Source organism: Entelurus aequoreus, linkage group LG06 (assembly GCF_033978785.1).
Source record: "Entelurus aequoreus isolate RoL-2023_Sb linkage group LG06, RoL_Eaeq_v1.1, whole genome shotgun sequence".
NCBI lineage: Eukaryota > Metazoa > Chordata > Actinopteri > Syngnathiformes > Syngnathidae > Entelurus > Entelurus aequoreus.
The window spans coordinates 76,078,221-76,105,914 of NC_084736.1; the positions used below are offsets into that span (position 1 = coordinate 76,078,221).

The 27,694-nt window shown below is 35.8% G+C and overlaps 1 protein-coding gene across 4 annotated transcripts; it reads right to left on the bottom strand.

The window, feature by feature from the left end:
• Window positions 1-524: 524 nt before the first annotated feature.
• rad9b (RAD9 checkpoint clamp component B) lies at window positions 525-26,747 on the bottom strand. Of its 4 annotated transcripts, none has more exons than XM_062049674.1 (11): window positions 26,500-26,744; window positions 26,137-26,207; window positions 25,093-25,224; window positions 22,819-22,933; window positions 22,645-22,744; window positions 16,578-16,687; window positions 15,085-15,191; window positions 13,521-13,585; window positions 13,312-13,434; window positions 6,506-6,692; window positions 525-788 (listed from the first exon to the last, which is right to left on the bottom strand). In XM_062049674.1, exons 1-11 carry the CDS (start codon window positions 26,531-26,533, stop codon window positions 657-659), a joined length of 1,176 nt encoding a protein of 391 aa, XP_061905658.1. In that variant the 5' UTR covers window positions 26,534-26,744; the 3' UTR covers window positions 525-656. The 4 variants fall into 4 exon arrangements, with proteins under 4 accessions (XP_061905658.1, XP_061905659.1, XP_061905660.1 ...); XM_062049675.1 differs by having other exon boundaries at window positions 16,578-16,684; window positions 26,500-26,742; XM_062049676.1 differs by lacking the exon at window positions 25,093-25,224 and having other exon boundaries at window positions 26,500-26,747.
• Between the last annotated feature and the right edge of the window lie 947 nt (window positions 26,748-27,694).

Below are 27,694 nucleotides of genomic sequence, written 5' to 3' on the forward strand. Positions count from 1 at the left end.
GGTTTTCTAATCATCAATTAGCCTTCTGAGCCAATGAGCAAACACATTGTACCATTAGAACACTGGAGTGATAGTTGCTGGAAATGGGCCTCTATACACCTATGTAGATATTGCACCAAAAACCAGACATTTGCAGCTAGAATAGTCATTTACCACATTAGCAATGTATAGAGTGTATTTCTTTAAAGTTAAGACTAGTTTAAAGTTATCTTCATTGAAAAGTACAGTGCTTTTCCTTCAAAAATAAGGACATTTCAATGTGACCCCAAACTTTTGAACGGTAGTGTATATATATAAATATATATAAAAATATACATATATATATAAATATATATATATAAATAAAAATTTAAAAAAATATATATTTAAAAAATATATATATATACATATTTATATATAAAAATATATATATATATACCGGCCCCCAGACACATTTTTTTCTCTAAATTTGGCCCCCAGGTCAAAATAATTGCCCAGGCCTACTGTACTTCCATATGTAATTCTCAATTCAAGTTTCTCTTGAATTTGCGAGTGAACAAAAAACATTTATTTGACTTTAAGACTTTGAACATGCTTAAATATTTTGGACTTGAAATGACATATGAATCCACTTAAATAGTTGAGTGTGCAGTTTTCAGTGTTGTGTCATGCAAGATCTAGCCTGAGACAGAAGGTCTTGCAGAGTCTTCCTCCTCCTCCAGGTCACTGTGACAGGCCAGCACAAGCGGCGTGGCAGCAGGACTCTCACTTTGTGCCGCAGACAACGCCCGGAACAGGAGGGAGCAGATCTACATCAGGAAAGTCATACTAGTCATTGTATTGACGGCACATTAAGATGATTGTGACAGAACTAAAGTGATTGGTGGTGAACAATATTAAATGGTATTGGTCAAAGTGGCACAAACATGTGGCAGAGGTCAGAGCACTTTACAGTCAACACACAGCCAGCATGATTGGATTGTTTCATGCAGTAGAATTATTTGCTAGCTGGAAGTGTTTGTTACCATAGAGTAGGGTTGTACTATACTAGTAATAGTATAGTAATAATAATATTCGGTACTATACTGCCTCTAAAAAGTACACATGAGGACTTACATTCTGACCCTGTAACTACTTGGTATTGGATTGATACCTAAATGTGTGGTATCATCCAAAACTAATGTAAAGTATCAAACAAGAAAAAATAATCATCCAAAACTAATGTAAAGTATCAAACAAGAGAAGAATAATCATCCAAAACTAATGTAAAGTATCAAACAAGAGAAGTATAATCATCCAAAACTAATGTAAAGTATCAAACAAGAGAAGAATATTCATCCAAAACTAATGTAAAGTATCAAACAAGAGAAGAATAATCATCCAAAACTAATGTAAAGTATCAAACAAGAGAAGTATAATCAACCAAAACTAATGTAAAGTATCAAACAAGAGAAGAATAATCATCCAAAACTAATGTAAAGTATCAAACAAGAGAAGAATAATCATCCAAAACTAATGTAAAGTATCAAACAAGAGAAGTATAATCATCCAAAACTAATGTAAAGTATCAAACAAGAGAAGAATAATCATCCAAAACTAATGTAAAGTATCAAACAAGAGAAGTATAATCATCCAAAACTAATGTAAAGTATCAAACAAGAGAAGTATAATCATCCAAAACTAATGTAAAGTATCAAACAAGAGAAGTATAATCATCCAAAACTAATGTAAAGTATCAAACAAGAGAAGAATAATCATCCAAAACTAATGTAAAGTATCAAACAAGAGAATAATAATCATCCAAAACTAATGTAAAGTATCAAACAAGAGAAGTATAATCATCCAAAACTAATGTAAAGTATCAAACAAGAGAATAATAATCATCCAAAACTAATGTAAAGTATCAAACAAGAGAATAATAATCATCCAAAACTAATGTAAAGTATCAAACAAGAGAAGTATAATCATCCAAAACTAATGTAAAGTATCAAACAAGAGAATAATAATCATCCAAAACTAATGTAAAGTATCAAACAAGAGAAGTATAATCATCCAAAACTAATGTAAAGTATCAAACAAGAGAATAATAATCATCCAAAACTAATGTAAAGTATCAAACAAGAGAAGTATAATCATCCAAAACTAATGTAGAGTATCAAACAAGAGAAGTATAATCACCCAAAACTAATGTAAAGTATCAAACAAAAGAAGTATAATCACCCAAAACTAATGTAAAGTATCAAACAAGAGAAGTATAATCATCCAAAACTAATGTAAAGTATCAAACAAGAGAATAATAATCATCCAAAACTAATGTAAAGTATCAAACAAGAGAAGTATAATCATCCAAAACTAATGTAAAGTATCAAACAAGAGAATAATAATCATCCAAAACTAATGTAAAGTATCAAACAAGAGAAGTATAATCATCCAAAACTAATGTAGAGTATCAAACAAGAGAAGTATAATCACCCAAAACTAATGTAAAGTATCAAACAAAAGAAGTATAATCACCCAAAACTAATGTAAAGTATCAAACAAGAGAAGTATAATCATCCAAAACTAATGTAAAGTATCAAACAAGAGAAGTATAATCATACAAAACTAATGTAGAGTATCAAACAAGAGAAGTATAATCATCCAAAACTAATGTAAAGTATCAAACAAGAGAAGAAGAATCATCCAAAACTAATGTAAAGTATCAAACAAGAGAAGAATAATCATCCAAAACTAATGTAAAGTATCAAACAAGAGAAGTATAATCATCCAAAACTAATGTAAAGTATCAAACAAGAGAAGTATAATCATCCAAAACTAATGTAAAGTATCAAACAAGAGAAGTATAATCATCCAAAACTAATGTAAAGTATCAAACAAGAGAAGTATAATCATCCAAAACTAATGTAAAGTATCAAACAAGAGAAGTATAATCATCCAAAACTAATGTAAAGTATCAAACAAGAGAAGAATAATCATCCAAAACTAATGTAAAGTATCAAACAAGAGAAGAATAATCATCCAAAACTAATGTAAAGTATCAAACAAGAGAAGAATAATCATCCAAAACTAATGTAAAGTATCAAACAAGAGAAGAATAATCATCCAAAACTAATGTAAAGTATCAAACAAAAGAAGAAGAATCATCCAAAACTAATGTAAAGTATCAAACAAGAGAAGTATAATCATCCAAAACTAATGTAAAGTATCAAACAGGAGAAGTATAATCATCCAAAACTAATGTAGAGTATCAAACAAGAGAAGTATAATCATCCAAAAGTAATGTAAAGTATCAAACAAGAGAAGAAGAATCATCCAAAACTAATGTAAAGTATCAAACAAGAGAAGAATAATCATCCAAAACTAATGTAAAGTATCAAACAAGAGAAGTATAATCATCCAAAACTAATGTAAAGTATCAAACAAGAGAAGTATAATCATCCAAAACTAATGTAAAGTATCAAACAAGAGAAGTATAATCATCCAAAACTAATGTAAAGTATCAAACAAGAGAAGTATAATCATCCAAAACTAATGTAAAGTATCAAACAAGAGAAGTATAATCATCCAAAACTAATGTAAAGTATCAAACAAGAGAAGTATAATCAACCAAAACTAATGTAAAGTATCAAACAAGAGAAGAATAATCATCCAAAACTAATGTAAAGTATCAAACAAGAGAAGAATAATCATCCAAAACTAATGTAAAGTATCAAACAAGAGAAGTATAATCATCCAAAACTAATGTAAAGTATCAAACAAGAGAAGTATAATCATCCAAAACTAATGTAAAGTATCAAACAAGAGAAGTATAATCATCCAAAACTAATGTAAAGTATCAAACAAGAGAAGAATAACCATCCAAAACTAATGTAAAGTATCAAACAAGAGAAGAATAATCATCCAAAACTAATGTAAAGTATCAAACAAGAGAATAATAATCATCCAAAACTAATGTAAAGTATCAAACAAGAGAAGTATAATCATCCAAAACTAATGTAAAGTATCAAACAAGAGAATAATAATAATCCAAAACTAATGTAAAGTATCAAACAAGAGAATAATAATCATCCAAAACTAATGTAAAGTATCAAACAAGAGAAGTATAATCATCCAAAACTAATGTAGAGTATCAAACAAGAGAAGTATAATCACCCAAAACTAATGTAAAGTATCAAACAAAAGAAGTATAATCACCCAAAACTAATGTAAAGTATCAAACAAAAGAAGAAGAATCATCCAAAACTAATGTAGAGTATCAAACAAGAGAATAATAATCATCCAAAACTAATGTAAAGTATCAAACAAGAGAAGTATAATCATCCAAAACTAATGTAAAGTATCAAACAAGAGAATAATAATCATCCAAAACTAATGTAAAGTATCAAACAAGAGAATAATAATCATCCAAAACTAATGTAAAGTATCAAACAAGAGAAGTATAATCATCCAAAACTAATGTAGAGTATCAAACAAGAGAAGTATAATCACCCAAAACTAATGTAAAGTATCAAACAAAAGAAGTATAATCACCCAAAACTAATGTAAAGTATCAAACAAAAGAAGAAGAATCATCCAAAACTAATGTAGAGTATCAAACAAGAGAAGTATAATCATCCAAAACTAATGTAAAGTATCAAACAAGAGAAGAAGAATCATCCAAAACTAATGTAAAGTATCAAACAAGAGAAGAATAATCATCCAAAACTAATGTAAAGTATCAAACAAGAGAAGTATAATCATCCAAAACTAATGTAAAGTATCAAACAAGAGAAGTATAATCATCCAAAACTAATGTAAAGTATCAAACAAGAGAAGTATAATCATCCAAAACTAATGTAAAGTATCAAACAAGAGAAGTATAATCAACCAAAACTAATGTAAAGTATCAAACAAGAGAAGAATAATCATCCAAAACTAATGTAAAGTATCAAACAAGAGAAGAATAATCATCCAAAACTAATGTAAAGTATCAAACAAGAGAAGTATAATCATCCAAAACTAATGTAAAGTATCAAACAAGAGAAGAATAATCATCCAAAACTAATGTAAAGTATCAAACAAGAGAAGAATAATCATCCAAAACTAATGTAAAGTATCAAACAAGAGAAGTATAATCATCCAAAACTAATGTAAAGTATCAAACAAGAGAAGTATAATCAACCAAAACTAATGTAAAGTATCAAACAAGAGAAGAATAATCATCCAAAACTAATGTAAAGTATCAAACAAGAGAAGAATAATCATCCAAAACTAATGTAAAGTATCAAACAAGAGAAGAATAATCATCCAAAACTAATGTAAAGTATCAAACAAGAGAAGAATAATCATCCAAAACTAATGTAAAGTATCAAACAAGAGAAGTATAATCATCCAAAACTAATGTAAAGTATCAAACAAGAGAAGAATAATCATCCAAAACTAATGTAAAGTATCAAACAAGAGAAGTATAATCATCCAAAACTAATGTAAAGTATCAAACAAGAGAAGAATAATCATCCAAAACTAATGTAAAGTATCAAACAAGAGAAGAATAATCATCCAAAACTAATGTAAAGTATCAAACAAGAGAAGAATAATCATCCAAAACTAATGTAAAGTATCAAACAAGAGAAGAATAAGTGTCACGACGGGGGGGGGGGGGGGGGGGGGGTTAGGGCGAGGTTTGTTCCCCCGGGATGCAAACGGACTATTCCGGACAAGGCGTGCAGGTAAAAACATGATTTATTCCTCAATTAATCCTACACATCACAAAAGACAGAAACCAAACAAAAGGAAAGCGTACCGTTCGCACGAGAAGCTAAAGAATAAAAAACTTAACGCAGGAAACATAGAAGCTAAACACTTAGCATGGACTATGGCATGGAACAAACAAGACTTACTAGGCACGGCATGAGGTAAACAAACAGCATAAACTATGGCATTGCATGAAACAAACAATGACGCCAGGACGACTGACTGGCAAAGACGGGCTTCAAATAATGTCTCTTGATTAGAGCCAGGTGAGCGTCCCGAACACCAGCGGCAGGTGAAAATCATCAAGTAGCCGTGGCAACCAAACCAAACTCAGGTGTCAAACAGGAACTAAAAGAGTCCAAAACTAACAGAACATAACAAAAACGGATCATGACAATAAGTGATTATTACATTTGAACAGAAGTGTAGATAGAACATGTTAAAAGAGAAAGTAAGCAGATATTAACAGTAAATGAACAAGTAAATTAATAATTAATTTTTACTACTTGTCCCTCATAATGTAGACAAAATAATAGGTCGATAAATGACACAATATGTTACTGCATACGTCAGCAGACTAATTAGGAGTCTTTGTTTGTTTACTTACTACTAAAAGACAAGTTGTCTAGTATGTTCACTATTTTATTTAAGGACTAAACTGCAATAATAAACATACGTTTAATGTACCCTAAGATTTTTTGTTCAAATAAAGCCAATAATGCCATTTTTTTGTGGTCCCCTTTATTTAGAAAAGTATAGAAACACCAAATGTTTGGTATCGGGACAAGCCTACCGTAGAGGAAGCGGGACTGGTGTGGTCGGGTGCAGCAGGTCTGAGAAGGCTGTGATGGTGTGACAGCAGCTGTGTCAAAGTGGCTGAGGGGCCAAGAGGGCTGCCCTGGCTGGATGCAACCACATGGACCCCAGCATCATGGCTGAGGCCCTCATCTCTGCCACCAACCACAGCAGCATCCACACATCTGTCAACACACATAGGAAGAACCTTTTTTATTTCTATTGTTAAGAGTACATTTCTATACAGGTTTGTTATCTACTGAAAATTACTAAGAGAATTGTTTGAGGAGGCTGATGCGTTGCCAAAGATGTCCCCAGACCTAAACCCCATTGGCAACTGTGGAGCCATCTCAAATGGAAGGTGGAGCAGCACCAATTCCCAAAAGGATTAGGCAGTGCTGAATGACAATTAGGGCTGCAATGATTAATCAACTCAGTCAATTAAATAAAAACAATTTGATTTATATTTTGTTGCTTTGATGAAACGTTATCGAGTGTAACTAATACAAATGAATAAACCTGGAACTTTAAATATATGAACATTTTTTTCTGCACAAGAGCGCACAAGAGCAGTGGTGTGTGTGATTGTATTACCATATTAATACACACTATTAAGTTAGAACCACTATGGACGGGACTCTCACTATTATGTTAGATCCACTATGGACTGGACTCTCACTATTATGTTAGATCCACTATGGACTGGACTCTCACACTATTATGTTAGATCCACTATGGACTGGACTCTCACTATTATGTTAGATCCACTATGGACTGGACTCTCACTATTATGTTAGATCCACTATGGACTGGACTCTCACTATTATGTTAGATCCACTATGGACTGGACTCTCACTATTATGTTAGATCCACTATGGATTGGACTCTCACACTATTATGTTAGATCCACTATGGACTGGACGCTCACTATTATGTTAGATCCACTATGGACTGGACTCTCACACTATTATGTTAGATCCACTATGGACTGGACTCTCACTATTAAGTTAGATCCACTATGGACTGGACTCTCACTATTATGTTAGATCCACTATGGACTGGACTCTCACTATTATGTTAGATCCACTATGGACTGGACTCTCACTATTATGTTAGATCCACTATGGACTGGACTCTCACACTATTATGTTAGATCCACTATGGACTGGACTCTCACTATTATGTTAGATCCACTATGGACTGGACTCTCACTATTATGTTAGATCCACTATGGACTGGACTCTCACTATTATGTTAGATCCACTATGGACTGGACTCTCACTATTATGTTAGATCCACTATGGATTGGACTCTCACACTATTATGTTAGATCCACTATGGACTGGACGCTCACTATTATGTTAGATCCACTATGGACTGGACTCTCACACTATTATGTTAGATCCACTATGGACTGGACTCTCACACTATTATGTTAGATCCACTATGGACGGGACTCTCACTATTATGTTAGATCCACTATGGACTGGACTCTCACTATTATGTTAGATCCACTATGGACTGGACTCTCACACTATTATGTTAGATCCACTATGGACTGGACTCTCACTATTATGTTAGATCCACTATGGACTGGACTCTCACTATTATGTTAGATCCACTATGGACTGGACTCTCACTATTATGTTAGATCCACTATGGACTGGACTCTCACTATTATGTTAGATCCACTATGGATTGGACTCTCACACTATTATGTTAGATCCACTATGGACTGGACGCTCACTATTATGTTAGATCCACTATGGACTGGACTCTCACACTATTATGTTAGATCCACTATGGACTGGACTCTCACTATTAAGTTAGATCCACTATGGACTGGACTCTCACTATTATGTTAGATCCACTATGGACTGGACTCTCACTATTATGTTAGATCCACTATGGACTGGACTCTCACTATTATGTTAGATCCACTATGGACTGGACTCTCACACTATTATGTTAGATCCACTATGGACTGGACTCTCACTATTATGTTAGATCCACTATGGACTGGACTCTCACTATTATGTTAGATCCACTATGGACTGGACTCTCACTATTATGTTAGATCCACTATGGACTGGACTCTCACTATTATGTTAGATCCACTATGGATTGGACTCTCACACTATTATGTTAGATCCACTATGGACTGGACGCTCACTATTATGTTAGATCCACTATGGACTGGACTCTCACACTATTATGTTAGATCCACTATGGACTGGACTCTCACACTATTATGTTAGATCCACTATGGACTGGACTCTCACTATTATGTTAGATCCACTATGGACTGGACTCTCACTATTATGTTAGATCCACTATGGACTGGACTCTCACTATTATGTTAGATCCACTATGGATTGGACTCTCACACTATTATGTTAGATCCACTATGGACTGGACGCTCACTATTATGTTAGATCCACTATGGACTGGACTCTCACACTATTATGTTAGATCCACTATGGACTGGACTCTCACTATTAAGTTAGATCCACTATGGACTGGACTCTCACTATTATGTTAGATCCACTATGGACTGGACTCTCACTATTATGTTAGATCCACTATGGACTGGACTCTCACTATTATGTTAGATCCACTATGGACTGGACTCTCACTATTATGTTAGATCCACTATGGACTGGACTCTCACTATTATGTTAGATCCACTATGGATTGGACTCTCACACTATTATGTTAGATCCACTATGGACTGGACTCTCACTATTATGTTAGATCCACTATGGACTGGACGCTCACTATTATGTTAGATCCACTATGGACTGGACTCTCACACTATTATGTTAGATCCACTATGGACTGGACTCTCACTATTAAGTTAGATCCACTATGGACTGGACTCTCACTATTATGTTAGATCCACTATGGACTGGACTCTCACTATTATGTTAGATCCACTATGGACTGGACTCTCACTATTATGTTAGATCCACTACGGACTGGACCCTCACGGCATGGCGGAGTTGGTAGAGTGGCTGTGCCAGCAATCGGAGTGTTGCAGGTTACTGGGGTTCAATCCCCACCTTCTACCTTCCTAGTCACGTCCGTTGTGTCCTTGGGCAAGACACTTCACCCTTTGCCTCTGATGGCTGCTGGTTAGCGCCTTGCATGGCAGCTCCCGCCATCAGTGTGTGAATGTGTGTGTGTGTGAATGGGTAAATGTGGAAATACTGTCAAAGCGCTTTGAGTACCTTGAAGGTAGAAAAGTGCCTGTGTTTTTAAAGATGTAAATCTCTGTTGTTTTACAGTTCTCTTATGTATTTTAAAATGTATGTCTTAATGTATTTATTTTGAAACTGCTCTGTGACATGTGCTGTTGACCTCTTGGCCAGGTCACCCTTGTGAAAGAGATCTTGATCTCAATGGGTTTTCTTATCTGGTTAAATGAAGGTTCTATAAAAGTGCTATACAAGTATAACCCATTTATTATGTTAGATCCACTATGGACTGGACTCTCACTATTATGTTAGATCCACTATGGATTGGACTCTCACACTATTATGTTAGATCCACTATGGATTGGACTCTCACACTATTATGTTGGATCCACTATGGACTGGACTCTCACACTATTATGTTAGATCCACTATGGACTGGACTCTCACTATTATGTTAGATCCACTATGAACTGGACTCTCACAATATTATGTTAGATCCACTATGGACTGGACTCTCACTATTATGTTAGATCCACTATGGACTGGACTCTCACTATTATGTTAGATCCACTATGAACTGGACTCTCACAATATTATGTTAGATCCACTATGGACTGGACTCTCACTATTATGTTAGATCCACTATGAACTGGACTCTCACAATATTATGTTAGATCCACTTGACGTCCATTGCAAAGTCCCCCAGGGGGAGGGTCCCCACATCTGCGGTCCCCTCCAAGGTTTCTCATTGTCATCCCATTGGGTTGAGGTTTTTCTTGCCCTGATGTGGGATCTGAGCCGAGGATGTCGTTGTGGCTTGTGCAGCCCTTTGAAACACTTGTGATTTAGGGCTATATAAGTAAAGATTGATTGATTGATTGATTAATACACATATTAATACACATATTAATACTGATATTAATACTCTTATTACAAGTGCAATTTCAATGTTGGTCATGTACATTTATCAGAAAAAAGAATGAAGGTTATGGCAAGCAGAAAAATGGTTTATTTGACCGGTTTTCCCAAAGAGCATTCATGCTATAAAGTGTGATTTCTCAATTAATCGAACAAACTCATCAACAGATCACTCGATTGGTAAAATAATCGATGGTTGCAGCACAAATAACTTGGTGCTCACACTAAATTTGGGCACATTTTGAAAATTCTTACTTAGAGCAGTGATTCTCAAATTGTGGTACGCCAAATAATCAATAAAGTGATTAGTGTTTTATTTTCCTATATTTAAAATGCAGTGTTGCTGTTCAAACTGTGTGTAATGTTGCAGTGGACGAAAATATTAACCTCTTAAGGCCCAAGCTGTTTGTTTACATGCTTTTTTTCTCTCTCTTTGCTATTTGGGCTTATTGGACCCTAATTACAATAAAAACTAAAAATCATCTTTTAATATGATGTACTTAGTCCATAAGTACTAGAGATGCGCGGTTTGCGGACACAGCCGCGGATAATCCGCGGGTCGGGCGGATGCATGACGAAAAAAATAGATTTTAAATAGATTCGGGCGGGTGGCGGTTGAACCAATTCAGAAAAAAAAAAAAAACATAGTTAAATGTTGTTACCCACATATGAAAAACGAGCAGCACTCTTTGAAACAGGCAATTATTCATCAGGCACTGCTGCAGCTGTCACGTCAAATTTCTTCCCCCCTACGCCGTTGTCTGCGCCGTTGCAGACAAGGAGAGGCTCCAGAGAGTGGTAAAGGCTGCACAGCGGATCATCGGCTGCCCTCTCCCCTCCCTGACAGACGTTTACACCTCCCGCTGCCTCAGCAGAGCTACCAACATTATCAAGGACAGCTCCCACCCTGGCTTTGACCTGTTTGACCTGCTGCCCTCAGGAAGGCGCTACAGGGTCATCAGGTCTAAGACAAACAGACTCAGGAACAGTTTTTTCCCTAAAGCCATAACCACGGTGAACTCTCATAGGCACTGATGTTATAGTTTAGCACCTCTCTGTGTGCAATTTGTACTTTCCACCCACAGTCTGAATGCTTCTGTATATATGTATATAGTATAATATTTAAACAACACATTCAGAACATTCGTTCTCAGGACCGGACTGTGCACCTTACCTCCTTTTGCACTATTTTTCTTTTCTTTCCTTCCTATGTTTTGCATATTTATAGACTGTCGCACTGATACTGGAGTTGCTTTTAATCTCATTGTGTATAGTGACAATAAAAGGCAATCTATTCTATTCTATTCTATTCTAAGCTCATCAAGAGAATGCCAAAAGTGTGCAAAGCAGTAATCAGAGCAAAGGGTGGCTATTTTGAAGAAACTAGAGTATAAAACATGTTTTCAGTTATTTCACCTTTTTTTGTTACTGTATTTTTCGGACTATAAGTCACAGTTTTTTTCATAGTTTGGCCGGGGGTGCGACTTATACTCTGGAGCGACTTATGAAAATAATATAACATGTGAAATTATTAACACATTACCGTAAAACATCAAATAATATTATTTAGCTCATTCACGTAAGAGACTAGACGTATAAGATTTCATGGGATTTAGCGATTAGGAGTGACAGATTGTTTGGTAAACGTATAGCATGTTCTATATGTTATAGTTATTTGAATTGACTCTTACCATAATATGTTACGTTAACATACCAGGCACGTTCTCAGTTGGTTATTTATGCCTCATATAACGTACACTTATTCAGCCTGTTGTTCACTATTCTTTATTTATTTTAAATGGCCTTTCAAATGTCTATTCTTGGTGTTAGGTTTTATCAAATAAATTTCCCCCAAAAATGCGACTTATATATATTTTTTCCCTTCTTTATTATGCATTTTCGGCCGGTGCGACTTATACTCCGGAGCGACTTATACTCCGAAAAATATGTTAAGTACATAACGCCACATGTGTTCATTCATAGTTTTGATGCCTTCAATGACAATCTACAATGTTAATAGTCATGAAAATAAAGAAAGCACATTGAATGAGAAGGTGTGTCCAAACTTTTGGCTTGTACTGTATATCATGACCTGATGAGGAAATGAGCCCTTAGGACAAATAAATATGAATCATTTTCACCCCCTCATTCTTATGGTACCCCTTCTGGAAAATTGTCCATGTGGACCACATTAAAAACCACCACTGGCCAAAAGTAATCAAGTAAATCTAAATTAAACAACTACTTTCTGAGAAGCAACCAGATTGAAACACTAGAGAAAGGGTGAGTCATAATGACTTAGGGCTGGGGATCCAAATGTGCCACACAATAAAAGCAAGGCTGGACTAACAGAACTGAATTCATACACAGTCAGCCTCATGTACAAAACCAGCGTCTCAGGTGCCTTGACTTGCCCTACTTTTCTCTGTCACAGACATAAGGCTGGCAGTAACCCTGCACCCACTTAGGATTCTAAAAAGAGCCAATGAGAGCTAGTTGGCATGGCTGAGAGCCAGGAGAGAAGCTCAGGTAAATCCCTGTGGGAAGATTCCATTAGACCAGCTCAAACATAATCACTGCAGATCTGAGAAACAGGAGCTTGGCGTGACAAGGGCGTCATCTCTGACATTCTCACACATCACAAATCTTGCACATGCTTGTGTTCTAGAACAATGGTGTAGTGCTATACCTAGGTGAAGTTGGGTCAGGGCTCTTTGTTGGTTGGGATGAGCTTCTGCTGTCAGAGTCAATCAGGGTGGCCAGCACCACTGTGGCCTCCATGACCATGTCTTCCACAGAGAAGCACACAGGCCTACAGACAGGAGCAATGGCGACGCAGATCACTGTCATTTGAGGTGTGAGCACCACTCAGCTGATCGCTGAGGCAACTGGACTCACTTTCCTGCAGTACCAAAGTGGATTGAAACTGGTAAGCAAAGTGACTCGGCAAAGGACAGCAAACCCTTTGAAGAAAAAAAAAGAATGGTATGAGTTTTAAATTGTCAACACTAGAAGCTAAATGGGGCGGCACACAGCAGGCAATCAGAAAGACTCCCAAGGTGTTTAGACAGGTCAAGTCTGGTTAATTGGACTAACACCGCAACCGTTTATCCTAATTTCCAAGAGGTCAACCAAGTGCTGATGTGTTTTCAAAGCCAAATTCGATTGTGCTCAGTTTGATGCTCTTACTAAAGAACCACTAAATATGCAACTTCAATCATTTCAATAGTGCTCAATGTTTAGTTAATGAGTGCATCTCATTCTAGTCTGGAAAGTAACATTGGTAAAACCTCATATTTGCATCTTTCAGTGTTTTGGTATCACATGCCCCTAACTTGATGTTTGGAAATGAGAGCCATAAAACAATATGTTCGAATAATTTTATCTAAGTTATCACAAAAACTTTGTGTTGAAATGAGTTCCCAGCGAGAAGACCAAAAGCTGTCTTTGAAACCTACCAAGAAGAAGGCTTGTAAAACTCCACTATGTAAGGGGGGAAGCAACATGAAGGTGTTTCTGTTTCTTTCATGTATTGTAATCAACAGAAATATATTGTTTTAACCCAAGGACTACAAAGCGGAGAGAAGGCAGGATCTGCCCAAGTTCCAGACGACCTCTTTTTGAACCTCCTTTTTGAACTGTTTTACGAACCTCTTTTTGAACTCTTTTACGAACCTCTTTTTGAACTCTTTTACGACCTTTTCTTATGAACTGTTGTCAAAGGCGATGGCTGTTTATGACCTCGTCCCTTAGAAGCAGCTGTTGTCATGTGGTCAGAGAAATTCCAAATAAAGGGGGAGGCGTACAATCTTTTGGCAGAGCGTAATGACACTGTTACAAGGGTACAGATGTCCAAGCGTCTCTCCTCAAATGGAGCCAAATTGAATTCTGTCTCTGTTTAATTCTTTGCTTCTTGTCTTGTTTAATAGATGTCATCAGTGTTTGAACCTGACACAATACGGACAGTGGAACACAGTAACACAGCTCTGATCAGAGAACCTAAATTATGACCAGTTGTGTTCTAGCTTCAATGGTGCCTGTGTAGTAGTGGTTCAAGTTGGTAAACCTCTCTTCTTTGGTGCTGTGTGGGCGAGTGTTTGCTCATGTGCTATTAGTAAACCATCCATCCATTGTCTACCGCTTGTCCTTCTTGGGGTCACGGGAGCCTATCCCAGCTGCATTCGGGCGCAAGGCGGAGTACAAGGACAAGTCGCCACCTCATCGCAGGCTATTAGTTAACAAAAGAGCATTTTCCTAGAACAAGTTGACAAGTTGAAGTTTGTCTCTGACCCTCAAGCTTGCCACAATATGTTTGGTATCTAGTATCTCGCTTGCTGAGGGCATCCAACTGACCTGATGAATGCTGGGCACAAATACAGTAAATTTACACATTTCTACACTAAGAACCCACACCCAAACATTAACTTCTTATGTGACGGGCCTCCGAAAACAGCGGTGTTACCCTCAGCTCCTTCAGACAGAAAGTTATAGCAGAGTCTCCTGCAGACTGAAAAAAGTCAAATTCGTCGGGGTGTAAGGACACCTCGGTGCAAATCATCTTCACGTGATCTGTGACAGAAACACAGGCAACATTACAATGTTTGTGGAAGTCTCTTCCGTCAGATCACAACAAAGTGCCATTGCACCTGCCAGTTGCAGGTTACTTATTGGACATATTGTAAAAATAGAATTAATTCATTATTATGCAAATGAGCTTTGTCACCTATCACACAAACTAGAATGTAAATGTTCAGTTCAGATAGGTTAGCATGCATTAAACTTCATTGGTTTCTTTTCAGCATATTTAAAGCACAACATGTATTAAAATGGACTGCATTTTAATTTTTTTCTGTCGGCTGGAAAAAGTATGGACACTAGGGGTGTAACGGTACGTGTATTTGTATAGAACCGTTTCGGTACAGGGGTTTCGGTTCGGTGCGGAGGTGTACCGAACGAGTTTCCACACGGACATATTTAGTAGCGTACTGCACGTTGTGTAAACAATAGGCATTTAAGAAACTCCACCTGGACAGCCCCGCAAAAGAGGACATGTCCGGTGAAAAGAGGACGTATGGTCAGTCTATCCTAGCCCGGTCGCTGCTAGCATGCTAGTAAAAGAGGACACGTCCGGTGAAACCACCGGGCTAGGATAGACTGACCATACATCCTCTTCTCACTGGACATGTCCTCTTTTGCGGGACTGTTTGAGCCTCAAATGTCCGGCATTTTGAGTTATGGTTGCGTGTATTAACAATGTACGTTCAGGGTTAAGAAGGAGTTGAAAACAAAACAAATTGTGCACGCAGCAGCATTGGTGAGGGAGGGGCAGAGACAGAGAGAGTGAGAGAGTTTTGATAAACGCGCATGCGTCGCCAGGCTCTGCTTTTTATCCATAGATTTATCAAATTTAATGTTTTATTATCTATAGCAGGGGTGTCAAAAGTGTGCCCCAGAGGCCATTTGCGGTCCACAGCTGATGTTTTAAAGGCCCACGGCACATTCTAAAAATACTATTAAAATAAACAAAAACATAACAAAAGTGAAATAAAAAAGCTTAAAGGTTAAATGGAATTTTAGAAAAAGTTGCAATGTTGACTAATAAAACTAAGCTGTTTTTTTTCTTTCAAACTGTCATTGCTCAAAACATAATATTGAATCAAAATCAATGTTATTATGATTTATTGACCTATCCAAGGTTCCGATTACTTCACATCAAATATTCCACTAAGAAAAATATTTTTGGTGGAAGATTTTGCAAATTTGGTAAATAAATAACTAAAAAATGTATATGTTGTTGTTTTCTTACTGTATCGAAAATTAACCGAACCGTGACCTCTAAACCGAGGTACCTACCGAACCGAAATTTTTGTGTACCGTTACACCCCTAATGGACACAGCATAAAAATTAGGAAAATATGCATGACTAAATGTAGGAAGAGAGCAACATTAGCTCACCTTTTGCTTCTTGATGGTAGTTCATCATGCTGACTCTGAGAGCGGCTATAGACAGAGTGACCTCCTCTTGAGATGCTGGGAAGTGCATCACCATGTTTGCAAGAAGCCTGCTGAGAGGAAAAGGAAGTAAATACGCTTCAGAAATGTAGTGAAATGCTGCCATCTGCTGCTAGGTCATTATTTTTTATCATTGTGACTTCACATTAGGGAAAGACTGCAACATCTTTTTTCCACTGAGGACCACATACTGAAAAATTAAAGGCTGCGGGTTGGCCATGATTGTATTTTAGAGTTAATAAAGAAGATTAATATTAAGCCAATGTAGATATTATATACTATAATAGCTTTGTATCATACAGTAGGAGACATAGAGTATTATTATTACCGGTATTATACAGTACTTGTGTTATGAAATATGAACATTTCAACTCTTTCTTAGTTTCTGTGCTGTTTTTTGCACATCCAAATGTTTGAGTTTGAGTTTGAGTTTATTTCGAACATGCAAGCATACAACATGATACATCACATTTTCCAGTTTCTCTTTTCAACATGTTCGAAAAGGAGTAGGAAGAAGCAGAGCTTTTAATCCTACCCCTTTTCTTTTACGTAACAGTTCCTTAAACTTTTTTTCACTTCCTGTTCTGAATTTATTCACAATATACTCCATAAGTAATCACAATAAAAATAAATAATAATTGGTGAAGTAAGTCATATTTCATATGATGAGATAAGTAAGATTATTTTGAAGATGAAAGAATGGACGGATGAAATAAATTCAGAATGTTTATCATGGTTCTTCTTCTTTGTACTTTGTAAACACTTTAAGTTTGAAGAGTTTCTTGAAGTGGATCATATTCGTGCATTGCTTGATTGCTTTGCTTAATCCATTCCATAATTTAATTCCACATACTGATATATTGTAATCAACAGAAAGATTTTGCTTTGACCCGATAACTAAAAAAGCGGAGAGAAAGCAGGATCTGCCCAAGTTCCAGGCACCTTTTCTTTGAACTCTTTTACGAACTTTTCTTTGAACCGACCTTTTCTTTTAACTGTTGGTCAGCATTCAGCCCTGATTCAAGTATCAGTGTCTTTATGTCTACTCTCTCTTCTTTACAGCAACAATATTTAGGCTTTTTCCTCATATTTCCCTCTTTTTCCTTGTTCTGTTTGGGAGGTTCTTCTGTTTAATTGTAATTTCAGAACGTGTATTAGGTCAATAAAATACGACTTCGTAAATACGGCTGCAAATGACCCCCTGGGACGTACTTTAGTCACCCATGCAATCAGGTTTCTTTTACTTAAAAAGAAATATGTGCTTCAGGGCATTCTATGATGAATATATGATATACACACTTTATTTTACTTCAAGCAGTGATTATATTCATATCAAATTGTTAAAGACTATAGACGGAAAAATCACATGCCAGTTAAAAGCACCATACTAGGTTAACCTCCCGGTGACAATGTTGCTGGAGAAGACGCCAATAAAAATGAAGTGGTTTACGGAGCAGGTGGACGACGCCCGGCTCAGAGTAGTGGAGCTGAAGGGCTTGATGGTGGACGAAGTGTCACAGACGTTGGACATTTTGTGAATTTTGACCCCGGTTTTAAGCCAAAGTGCGCTTGAGAGACAGCCAAGGCCAAAGGTGTGAATGTGATCTGATGGAGGCGCCATAAGTCCCATCATTTTCCCAGGACATCTGTTCTGTCAAAGCTGCGATTGCGCAAGGAGCGACATCTTCAAAGGACAGAATCGACTAATTCCAAAAACGGTACGACATTTGACATTCACATACCTAATCGATTGTTTTATTTAAACACTGTCATGAATGAAGTTGATGAATGTAATGCGTGCTACAACATACAGACCTGGCATGAAATTTTAGGCCACTGCAATTATGATGACGTGTTAAAGTTGGAAAGTGTCACCGATGGAATGGAAAATTAAGGGTGAAACTGAGAAACCTAATTTAACATGTGAAGTGTGTTTAAAAGAAAGGTTTGCTTAAAGCAGAAATAGAGATCAGGTTGAGAAAGCAAAATATGTTCTTGACCTCGTTCATGTTGAACTTGCTGGACCTATAGAGCCAGCAGGTGACGATAGTTTTAGATATGCCTTAGTACAGTGGTTCTTAACCTGGGTTCGATGGAACCCTGGGGGTTCGGTGAGTCGGGCTCAGAGGTTCGGCGGAGGTCAAGACACACCCGACTCATCGTGTAAATAAAAACTTCTCCCTATCGGCGTATTACGGATACGGCAACAGCAGAAGTCAGACTGATTTGCAGGTGTGTAATTTGTTGTGAGTTTATGCACTGTGTTGGTTTTGTTGTTTGAACAAGTTGATGTTCATGCACGGTTCATTTTGTGCACCAGTAAAAAAAAACATGGTAACACTTTAGTATGGCGAACATATTCACCATTAATTAGTTTCTTATTAACATGCAAATTAGTAACATCAGGGTTTCCCACACATTCATTTATTTGTGGCGCCCCGCCACGAAAGAATTACGTCCGCCACAAATAAAAAATAAAAATAAAAATTTTTTAAATTTAAAAAAATATTTTTTATTTTTTTTTTTGTCCTCTCCAGCTTCTCAGGCAAATCATATAGTTGATGTAGATGCCCATATTGGCTGTTCAGATTTATTTTACAAAAGAGAAGTGTAGGATACTTCTCTTGTTGCCTTATTTGTATTTGACTTTATTAAATGTATTTATATTAGAAACACAACATGTGTATATAACAAAGGGTGCAAAGTCTGCAGGCAGTAGGAAACACATGGTTAAGTGTAGGGAGTAAAACTCATGGCAGTCTAAAGTTCAAGATTTTTGGAGCCCTTTGTTCAGTGGATCAGATGTTTGATGAAGCTCTGTGTCTATCTACCACCACTACTGTTTTCTGTTTATTTGTTACTGACTGTGGCAGGACACCTCTGCCTCTGTTTCACTTTATGTTGCTGGTAAATAATATGGTTGTAGTAGTAGGCTAAAGTTAAATTATTTAGTATGCACTAATTAAAGGGGCAGAGCTTTAAGAGACATTTTAGCTTTTATATTTTATAAGATATATTTTTGTAAGAACCACAATTAATAAATATATTTCAGTGAATAACTTATTGTTCAAATGTACGGAGCCCCTAAAGGGACATGGGATTTTTTTTTTTTTTAGACATGTATCTCGTGGCCACGAGAAAGTATCTCGTGGCCACGAGAAACTTTCTCGTGGCCACGAGAAACTTTTTATTAAAAAAAAAAAAAAAAAAAAAATTTTTTTTTTTTTTTTTTTTTTTTTTTTTTTAATAAAAAGTTTCTCGTGGCCACGAGAAACTTTCTCGTGGCCACGAGAAAGCATTGGATGCGTGCTGATGGTTTGGTGTGTGTTAAAATGGCAGTTTAGGAGTTAATATGGCTGTATTTCCAATTAGGACTTTCCCCCTTGTGTGTTGTGGCAAAATGTGAATGCTTGATTAGTAGGTGTGAGACAAACACTTTATCTTCCTGGTTATTGTAACGCTACGTGTTTGACATTATTTAAGACTTTATCATGCCCGGGAAAGGACAGTTTTCCTCTTCTGTGGCTGTGGGGGGGTGGGCGTGGCTTGCGGACCTGCAGCGAAGCGGAGTGTGTCAGTTAGTCCGATGTTGATGTGATCAAACTTCTTTCTTGCTTGGAAGATACACACACAATTGTAACTGTTATTTCTTCCTGCAAATAATAAATACGTACAACGTGTTTGGATGTATTCATTTATGTAAAATTGTCATTAAATGTAATATTGCCTGACAAAAAGTGATACGACGTACGTAATATTTTGATATTTACACATCGCATATTTACACACGCGCATCTGACTAGAATACCCTTATGTGCATTACATATATCAACATCAACTACCTACTGTACTGTTTACTTGTTGAAATACCCTTTTTAGAGCAAACATCTACCCATATAATTTATATGTGTATATATATTATATAAATATATATATGTATATAATATATATATATATATATATATATATATATATATATATATATATATATATATATATATATTATTTAAGACGTTATCATGCCTTAAATAATGTCAAACACGTATCGTTACAATAACCAGGAAGATAAAGTGTTTGTCTCACACCTACTAATCAAGCATTCACATTTTGCCACAACACACATGGGGGAAAGTCCTAATTGGAAATACAGCCATATTAACTCCTAAACTGCCATTTTAACACACACCAAACCATCAGCACGCATCCAATGCTTTCTCGTGGCCACGAGAAAGTTTCTCGTGGCCACGAGAAACTTTTTATAAAAAAATTTTAAAAATTAATTTATTTATTTTTTTATTTTTTTTTAAATAAAAAGTTTCTCGTGGCCACGAGAAAGTTTCTCGTGGCCACGAGAAAGTTTCTCGTGCGCACAAGATACTTTCTCGTGGCCACGAGATACATGTCTAAAAAAAAAAAAATTCCCATGTCCCTTTAGGGGCTCCGTACAAATCTGTATATAAATACGTACATAAAGTGTTGTAATTACATTGTAAAATGGATGGATGGATGGATGTTTAAAACAAAACTGTTATTATTAATTAGTAAGTATACATTTTTTGAGCCTTTTTAGAGAAAATCAAATCATTGTAGTAAATTATGCAAATTACTCGATGATGTCACGGTGACCACGCCCATAGCCACGCCCCCACCGCCACAGGTATCTTGGCAGTTTATGGGAAACACTGAACATATTGGCTCTTAATTAGTCATTATTAAGTACTTATTAATGCCTTATTCGGCATGGCCTTATTATAAGCCTAACCCTCTAACCCTGGCCCTATCCCTCTAACTCTAACCCTAACCAAATAACTCTAAATTAAGTCTTTGTTACTTAGAATATGTTCCCCATACTAAAGTGTTACCAAAAACATATAACTTTGTCTTGAATTTGAAAAAAAAAAACATTTTATTTTTCACTAATGAAGGGTTGGGTGAATGCGCATATGAAACTGGTGGGGTTCGGTACCTCCAACAAGGTTAAGAACCACTGCCTTAGCATTAACAGACAACTATTCAGGAGCTATATTTCCTTATTTCCTGAAAGCTAAGAGTGTTGCTGTTAAAGCCACATTGAAGGGTGTAAAACTTTTTTATTCTATAGTCTTGCTGACCATTAATGTGACTCTGTCCTACGGCAATTCTAGCTTTTCCTAAAATGTGCACGCCAAAACACATGCTTTTATTTTGAATGCCTGCCTTTAAAGGCTACAGAATGTGGCACGTCAATGTTGCTGTGCTGCTACGGGAATACTACAGAGGACTTTTTTTTTTCCATGAAAAATATGGGACAATTTGGTAAACTATTACAATATTTGGATGTAAATCCACTGCAAAAACTGAAATCCAAGTAAGATGAAATATCTCATAAAAGGGTGAAATTTGCTTATTTTCTGTCTGATAAGATAATTCTTCTCACTAAGCAGATTTTACGTTAAGAGTGTTTTACTTGTTTTAAGTGTTTTGGTCCTAAATGATCTCAGTAAGATATTACAGCTTGTTGCTGAGATTTGATGACCTATATTGAGTAAAACATGCTTGAAACTAGAATATCAACTGTTGCAAAGCTGTGTCATCAACACTGACAAGTATAAAACTACTTTTTTTAAAGTAATAATTTCTTATTTCAAGCATGAAAAAAAAAAATCATGACTTTGACACAATTGTGTCTCATATTAAAACAGATGACAGCCAAATGGACTTTGCTGTTTTATTTTCAATGAAACAATAGAAAATACGTACTCATATAGTAGTACAGTTGTTATTAGTGAGAATATACTTATTTTAAGGTATTTGTGGGTTGACTGAGGTTAGCTAATTTTACTTGTTTTGGAAAGTCTTGACAAGCCAAATTTTCTTGTTCTATTGGCAGATAATTTTGCTTAGTTCAAATAAAATACCCCTAACTTTTGTATTTTATTTTTATGGTTTATGAACACTGACTTTTTGCAGTGTCAACAGGGGAAAAGAGCCGACAAAGAATGTTTTGATGACCGAACAAAGAGGTGCTTGCCTGGCTGGTGCCTTCAGCACATTGGGACAAAGATGTGAAGCAAACACGGCCTGCAGAGCTTCACTCTCTTGGTAACACAGGTTGTGGGTTTTTGTGATGCCTGGGAAAACAGAAAAGTATCAACTCAACAACGTAATGGACGTAATTATGCCTTACAACAACTTTACTTCCAACCATGTCTGCAGGAAAACTGGATCATTATTCTGTCATTGGAAGCGTTGACTGATATCTGGCATCGCTCCACATTACGCTCAATGGAAGTCAAACAGCGGAAAAGTGGCAGCAAAGACTGAAAAGAAAATTGAAGAACCAAAAAAAAAAGTATTAGTCTTAGAGAATATTTTTCAATTACAGTGGTACCTCGGTTTTGGTACGCCCCATTTCTCGTACGATTTGGTGTTCGGCAAAAATTGTCGCCAAAAGTGTTTTGTTATCATACGGTAGAACATTGTGCATAACAAACTAATCATTTGCCCACGTATGATTCCACAAAATCGAGGGCCCTAACAAAGAATCCCACATGTTAGTGACTCAGTCTCTAGTCTTTGTGCCTTTTTCATTGAGTACGACTGCAAAATAATCCACCATGGGGCCAAAGAGAGTTTTGCGGGCCAGCACTTCAATAAAGGTGAGAAACACTATTGAATCCAAGTAAGAATTGTTAACCAAGTACCGTATTTTTCGGAGTACAAGTCACTCCGGAGTATAAGTCGCACCGGCCGAAAATGCATAATAAAGAAGGAAAAAAACATATATAAGTCGCACTGGAGTATAAGTCGCATTTTTGGGGGAAATTTATTTGATAAAACCCAACACCAAGAGTAGACATTTGAAAGGCAATTTAATTTGACACATAAATAACCAACTGAGAACGTGCCTGGTATGTTAACGTAACATATTATGGTAATAGTCATTCAAATAAGTATAACATATAGAACATGCTATACGTTTACCAAACAATCTGTCACTCCTAATCGCTAAATCCCATGAAATCTTATACGTCTAGTCTCTTACGTCAGTGGTTCTCAACCTTTTTTCAGAGATGTACCCCCTGTGAATTTTTTTTTAATTCAAGTACCCCCTAATCAGAGCAAAGCATTTTTGGCTGAAAAAAAGAGACAAATAAGTAAAATACAGCACTATGTCATCAGTTTCTGATTCATTAAATTGTATAACAGTGCAAAATATTGCTCATTTGTAGTGGTCTTTCTTGAACTATTTGGAAAAAAAGATATAAAAATAACTAAAAACTTGTTGAAAAATAAACAAGTGATTAAATTATAAATAAAGATTTCTACACATAGAAGTAATTATCAATTTAAAGTGCCCTCTTTGGGGATTGTAATAGAGATCCATCTGGATTCATGAACTTAATTCTAAACATTTCTTCACAAAAAAAGAAATCTTTAACATCAATATTTATGGAACATGTCCACAAAAAAATCTAGCTGTCAACATTGAATATTGCATTGTTGCATTGTAGTTAATGGAATATCCTACTTGATTTGATGTTCAGTTTATGAACTTACATTCATATTTTGTTGAAGTATTATTCAATAAATATATTTATAAAGGATTTTTGAATTGTTGCTATTTTTAGAATATTTATAAGAAATCTCACGTACCCCTTGGCATACCTTAAAGTACCCCCAGGGGTACGCGTACCCCCATTTGAGAACCAATGTCTTACGTGAATGAACTAAATAATATTATTTGATATTTTACGGTAATGTGTTAAAAATTTCACACACAAGTCGCTCCTGAGTATAAGTCGCACCCCCGGCCAAACTATGAAAAAAACTGCGACTTATAGTCCGAAAAATACGGTATGAAGGTGGCATTCGTTTGCCTCTCCGTCCCCTCCTCTCTCTCTGCTGGATCTACTCTCTATTTTATGCTGCAGCTGTTACATATACTGTAATATTGTACATGGTAATTGTTATTTATTGTATATATGATATAAGCATATATCAGTATATATCATATACTGTACATATATTATGTAAATATTACATATATGTCATATTTCATATTGCTACTACGGTACATTTTTAGTCTATTTTATACCGGCATTGTCCTTTCCATCCTTTGTAACTGAGCTACTGTGTGGAACAATTTCCCTTGTGGATCATTAAAGTTTGTCTAAGTCTAAGTTCATCGCCGAATTCACCAGCAAGAGTCTTGAATTAAGATAAGTGATGTTAAATGTGCATTTATTCATTTCATTCGTCATTCATACTGTATCTATTTCACATTCTTTTTACATGTAAAACTATAAGTATTATCTAAAAAAAATGTTTTGTCTTTGTTAGGTACGTACTAATTGGATTTACATTGGGTTAAGGAACATTTTTAAGAAATATTTTGGAACAGATGGTGAAAAACCGAGGTACCACTGTCCCACTATATTACTTAATATATCATAATTCATTAACTCATTGGCATTACCTTCATATGCAGTTTGCATTTAATAGGTTCACTGGCCTCCTCTGACACCACGCTGTACTTCTGGAAGAACATGGGTGAGAAGAGGAAGCAAGCATATGCAGACTCAGCTGCATTCACTGATCTCAGTGCCAGCTGTAAGACAAATACTTGTGTTAGGGCTGGGCAGGTCAATCTCGTATTGACAGTACCAATACCAAGGATAGTATCAATATCGGCTCGATACTGCCTTGATAGGACACTTTTCAGTTCTCTTCCATGTTTGTTTTTCACAAATGTCTGTGAATTTTTGTGTTGTCCATATTGCTACGTTGTTGATATTATTAGGATAGGATAGGATAGACTTTTATTTATCTCACAATGAGGAAATTACATTATTGCAGTGCAGGTTTTTACATACAGTAACAGAAGTAAATGTTGCAAACCCCTTTTAAATACAGTACAGGTTTATTTAAATTCCAAGTACATTTTCATTTAATCTTTAAAAACTGTATTTTGATATCTATTTTAGTACAATGTTTAATTTTTATGTGCAATTAATTGCATTTAATTCATAATTTAAATACAGTTTTTTTATTGGCCTCTAGTCAAACACAGTTACTGTTTTGACTGTCATGTTACAGTGGCCAACAATATTAAATATATTTGTTAAATAAAGACTAAGTATTTTTTTTAATCAAATACTTGGGCCTACTACGCTACTGTATTTTAATTTTGGTCATTATGGTGGTACTTAAGGACCAAGTGAGTTCTGAGGTGGTACTGAGTGAAAAACGTTTGAGAACTACTGGTGTAGACAATGATGACATGACCATAACTACTAGTGTAGACAATGATGACATGACCATAACTACTGGTGTAGACAATGATGACATGATCATAACTACTAGTGTAGACAATAATGACATGACCATAACTACTGGTGTAGACAATGATGACATGATCATAACTACTAGTGTAGACAATAATGACATGACCATAACTACTGGTGTAGACAATGATGACATGACCATAACTACTGGTTATGATGACATGACCATAACTTACCCCTTTGACCATTGGGTCTATCCACAACTCATCTCCAATCCGTGAAAGTGCTTGAATTGCCTTTCCAAAAGCTATAACAAACATTGGCAGTCACTACAGGCATGGTGATACATCGTCTCATTTAGTGTATAAGTAAAATTGCTTTAAGACTATCAAATACTTTAGAAAAATAAATAAAAAACTTTGATTCTATGCTAGCCATGGTGCTAGGAAGTTAGCTTGTATGCTATTGCTAGCTCTCATGTTTCGACGTAAATGCTAATAAAGCATGAATTAACATAACTTATAACTAAGTAGGAAGTTACAATTGAAAACAAAACTAAGTTTATGCAAGTATTTGGCTAGTTTTGTGTGTAAAATGACCTTTAACACACGTCCCCTGGAGAGTACAGTTCATGTTGAAGAGTGAAGAAGCTTCCGTCGACCACGAGGCAGGTGACGTGTGCACCTGCGAGTTCTCAACTTAATTGTACGTAACTACATTTTTTTATGGATTCATTTTTTTAAAAAAGTATTTACATTCATAGTTTTAGACATGTGTTTTAACTATATTGTTTGACAGGCGTCTCATCCTAAACGCGACCAATAGGGAGCGCCCAAATACCAACTCATCGACCCCAAAAAAGGGACAAGCGGTTGAAAATGGATGGATGGATGGCATTTGAGTCTTGCCATTTATGAATAGCGATACGATCCCGAGAGGAACAAGCGGTAGAAATGGATGATTGGATACACATTTTATCCATTTTTGTATTTAAATTGAATTAATCGATTTCAATTACATTTTTATAGTATATTTTTTTACCTTTTGACAATGGATTTTTATTTTTTTTTTAATGAGTTTTGACATTTGTTGGATTCTGAGTCTTATCTGCAAGTGCGTGTGTTTTGTTGTGTTTCTTAAAGAAAAGTGTAACATATTACTTACAAAAATCTAACTGAAAATGAGTTGGCGAATTTGGTCTTACAGTTGCTTAAAAATTGAAATGTTTTATTCTATTTTATTTATATGTTAAAGATAAGGCCAGTTAATAAAATGTATGCGAGTTTTGCCAGATGTATTAATGAAAAATGCTATATTAACCCGCCATATTGTGCTGTGCATGAATTAAAGAGACTAATAGTGCAAGTTGGCAGGTTGTGTAAATGGTAAATAAAAACAGAATACAATGATTTGCAAATCCTTTTCAATTTATATTCAATTGAATAGACTTCAAAGACAAGATACTTAATGTTTGAACTGAGAAACATATTTTTTTTATTGCAAATAATCATTAACTTACAATTTAATGGCAGCAACACATTGCAAAAAAGTTGTCACAGCTAGGGGCATGTTTACCACTGTGTTACATGGCCTTTCCTTTTAACAATCAGTAAACGTTTGGGAACTGAGGAGACACATTTTTGAAGCTTTTCAGGTGGAATTGTCTCCCATTCTTGCTTGATGTACAGCTTAAGTTGTTCAACAGTCCAAGGTCTAGTACCCGCACTCTTTTACTACGAAGCCACGCTGTTGCAACACGTGGCTTGGCATTGTCTTGCTGAAATAAGCAGGGGC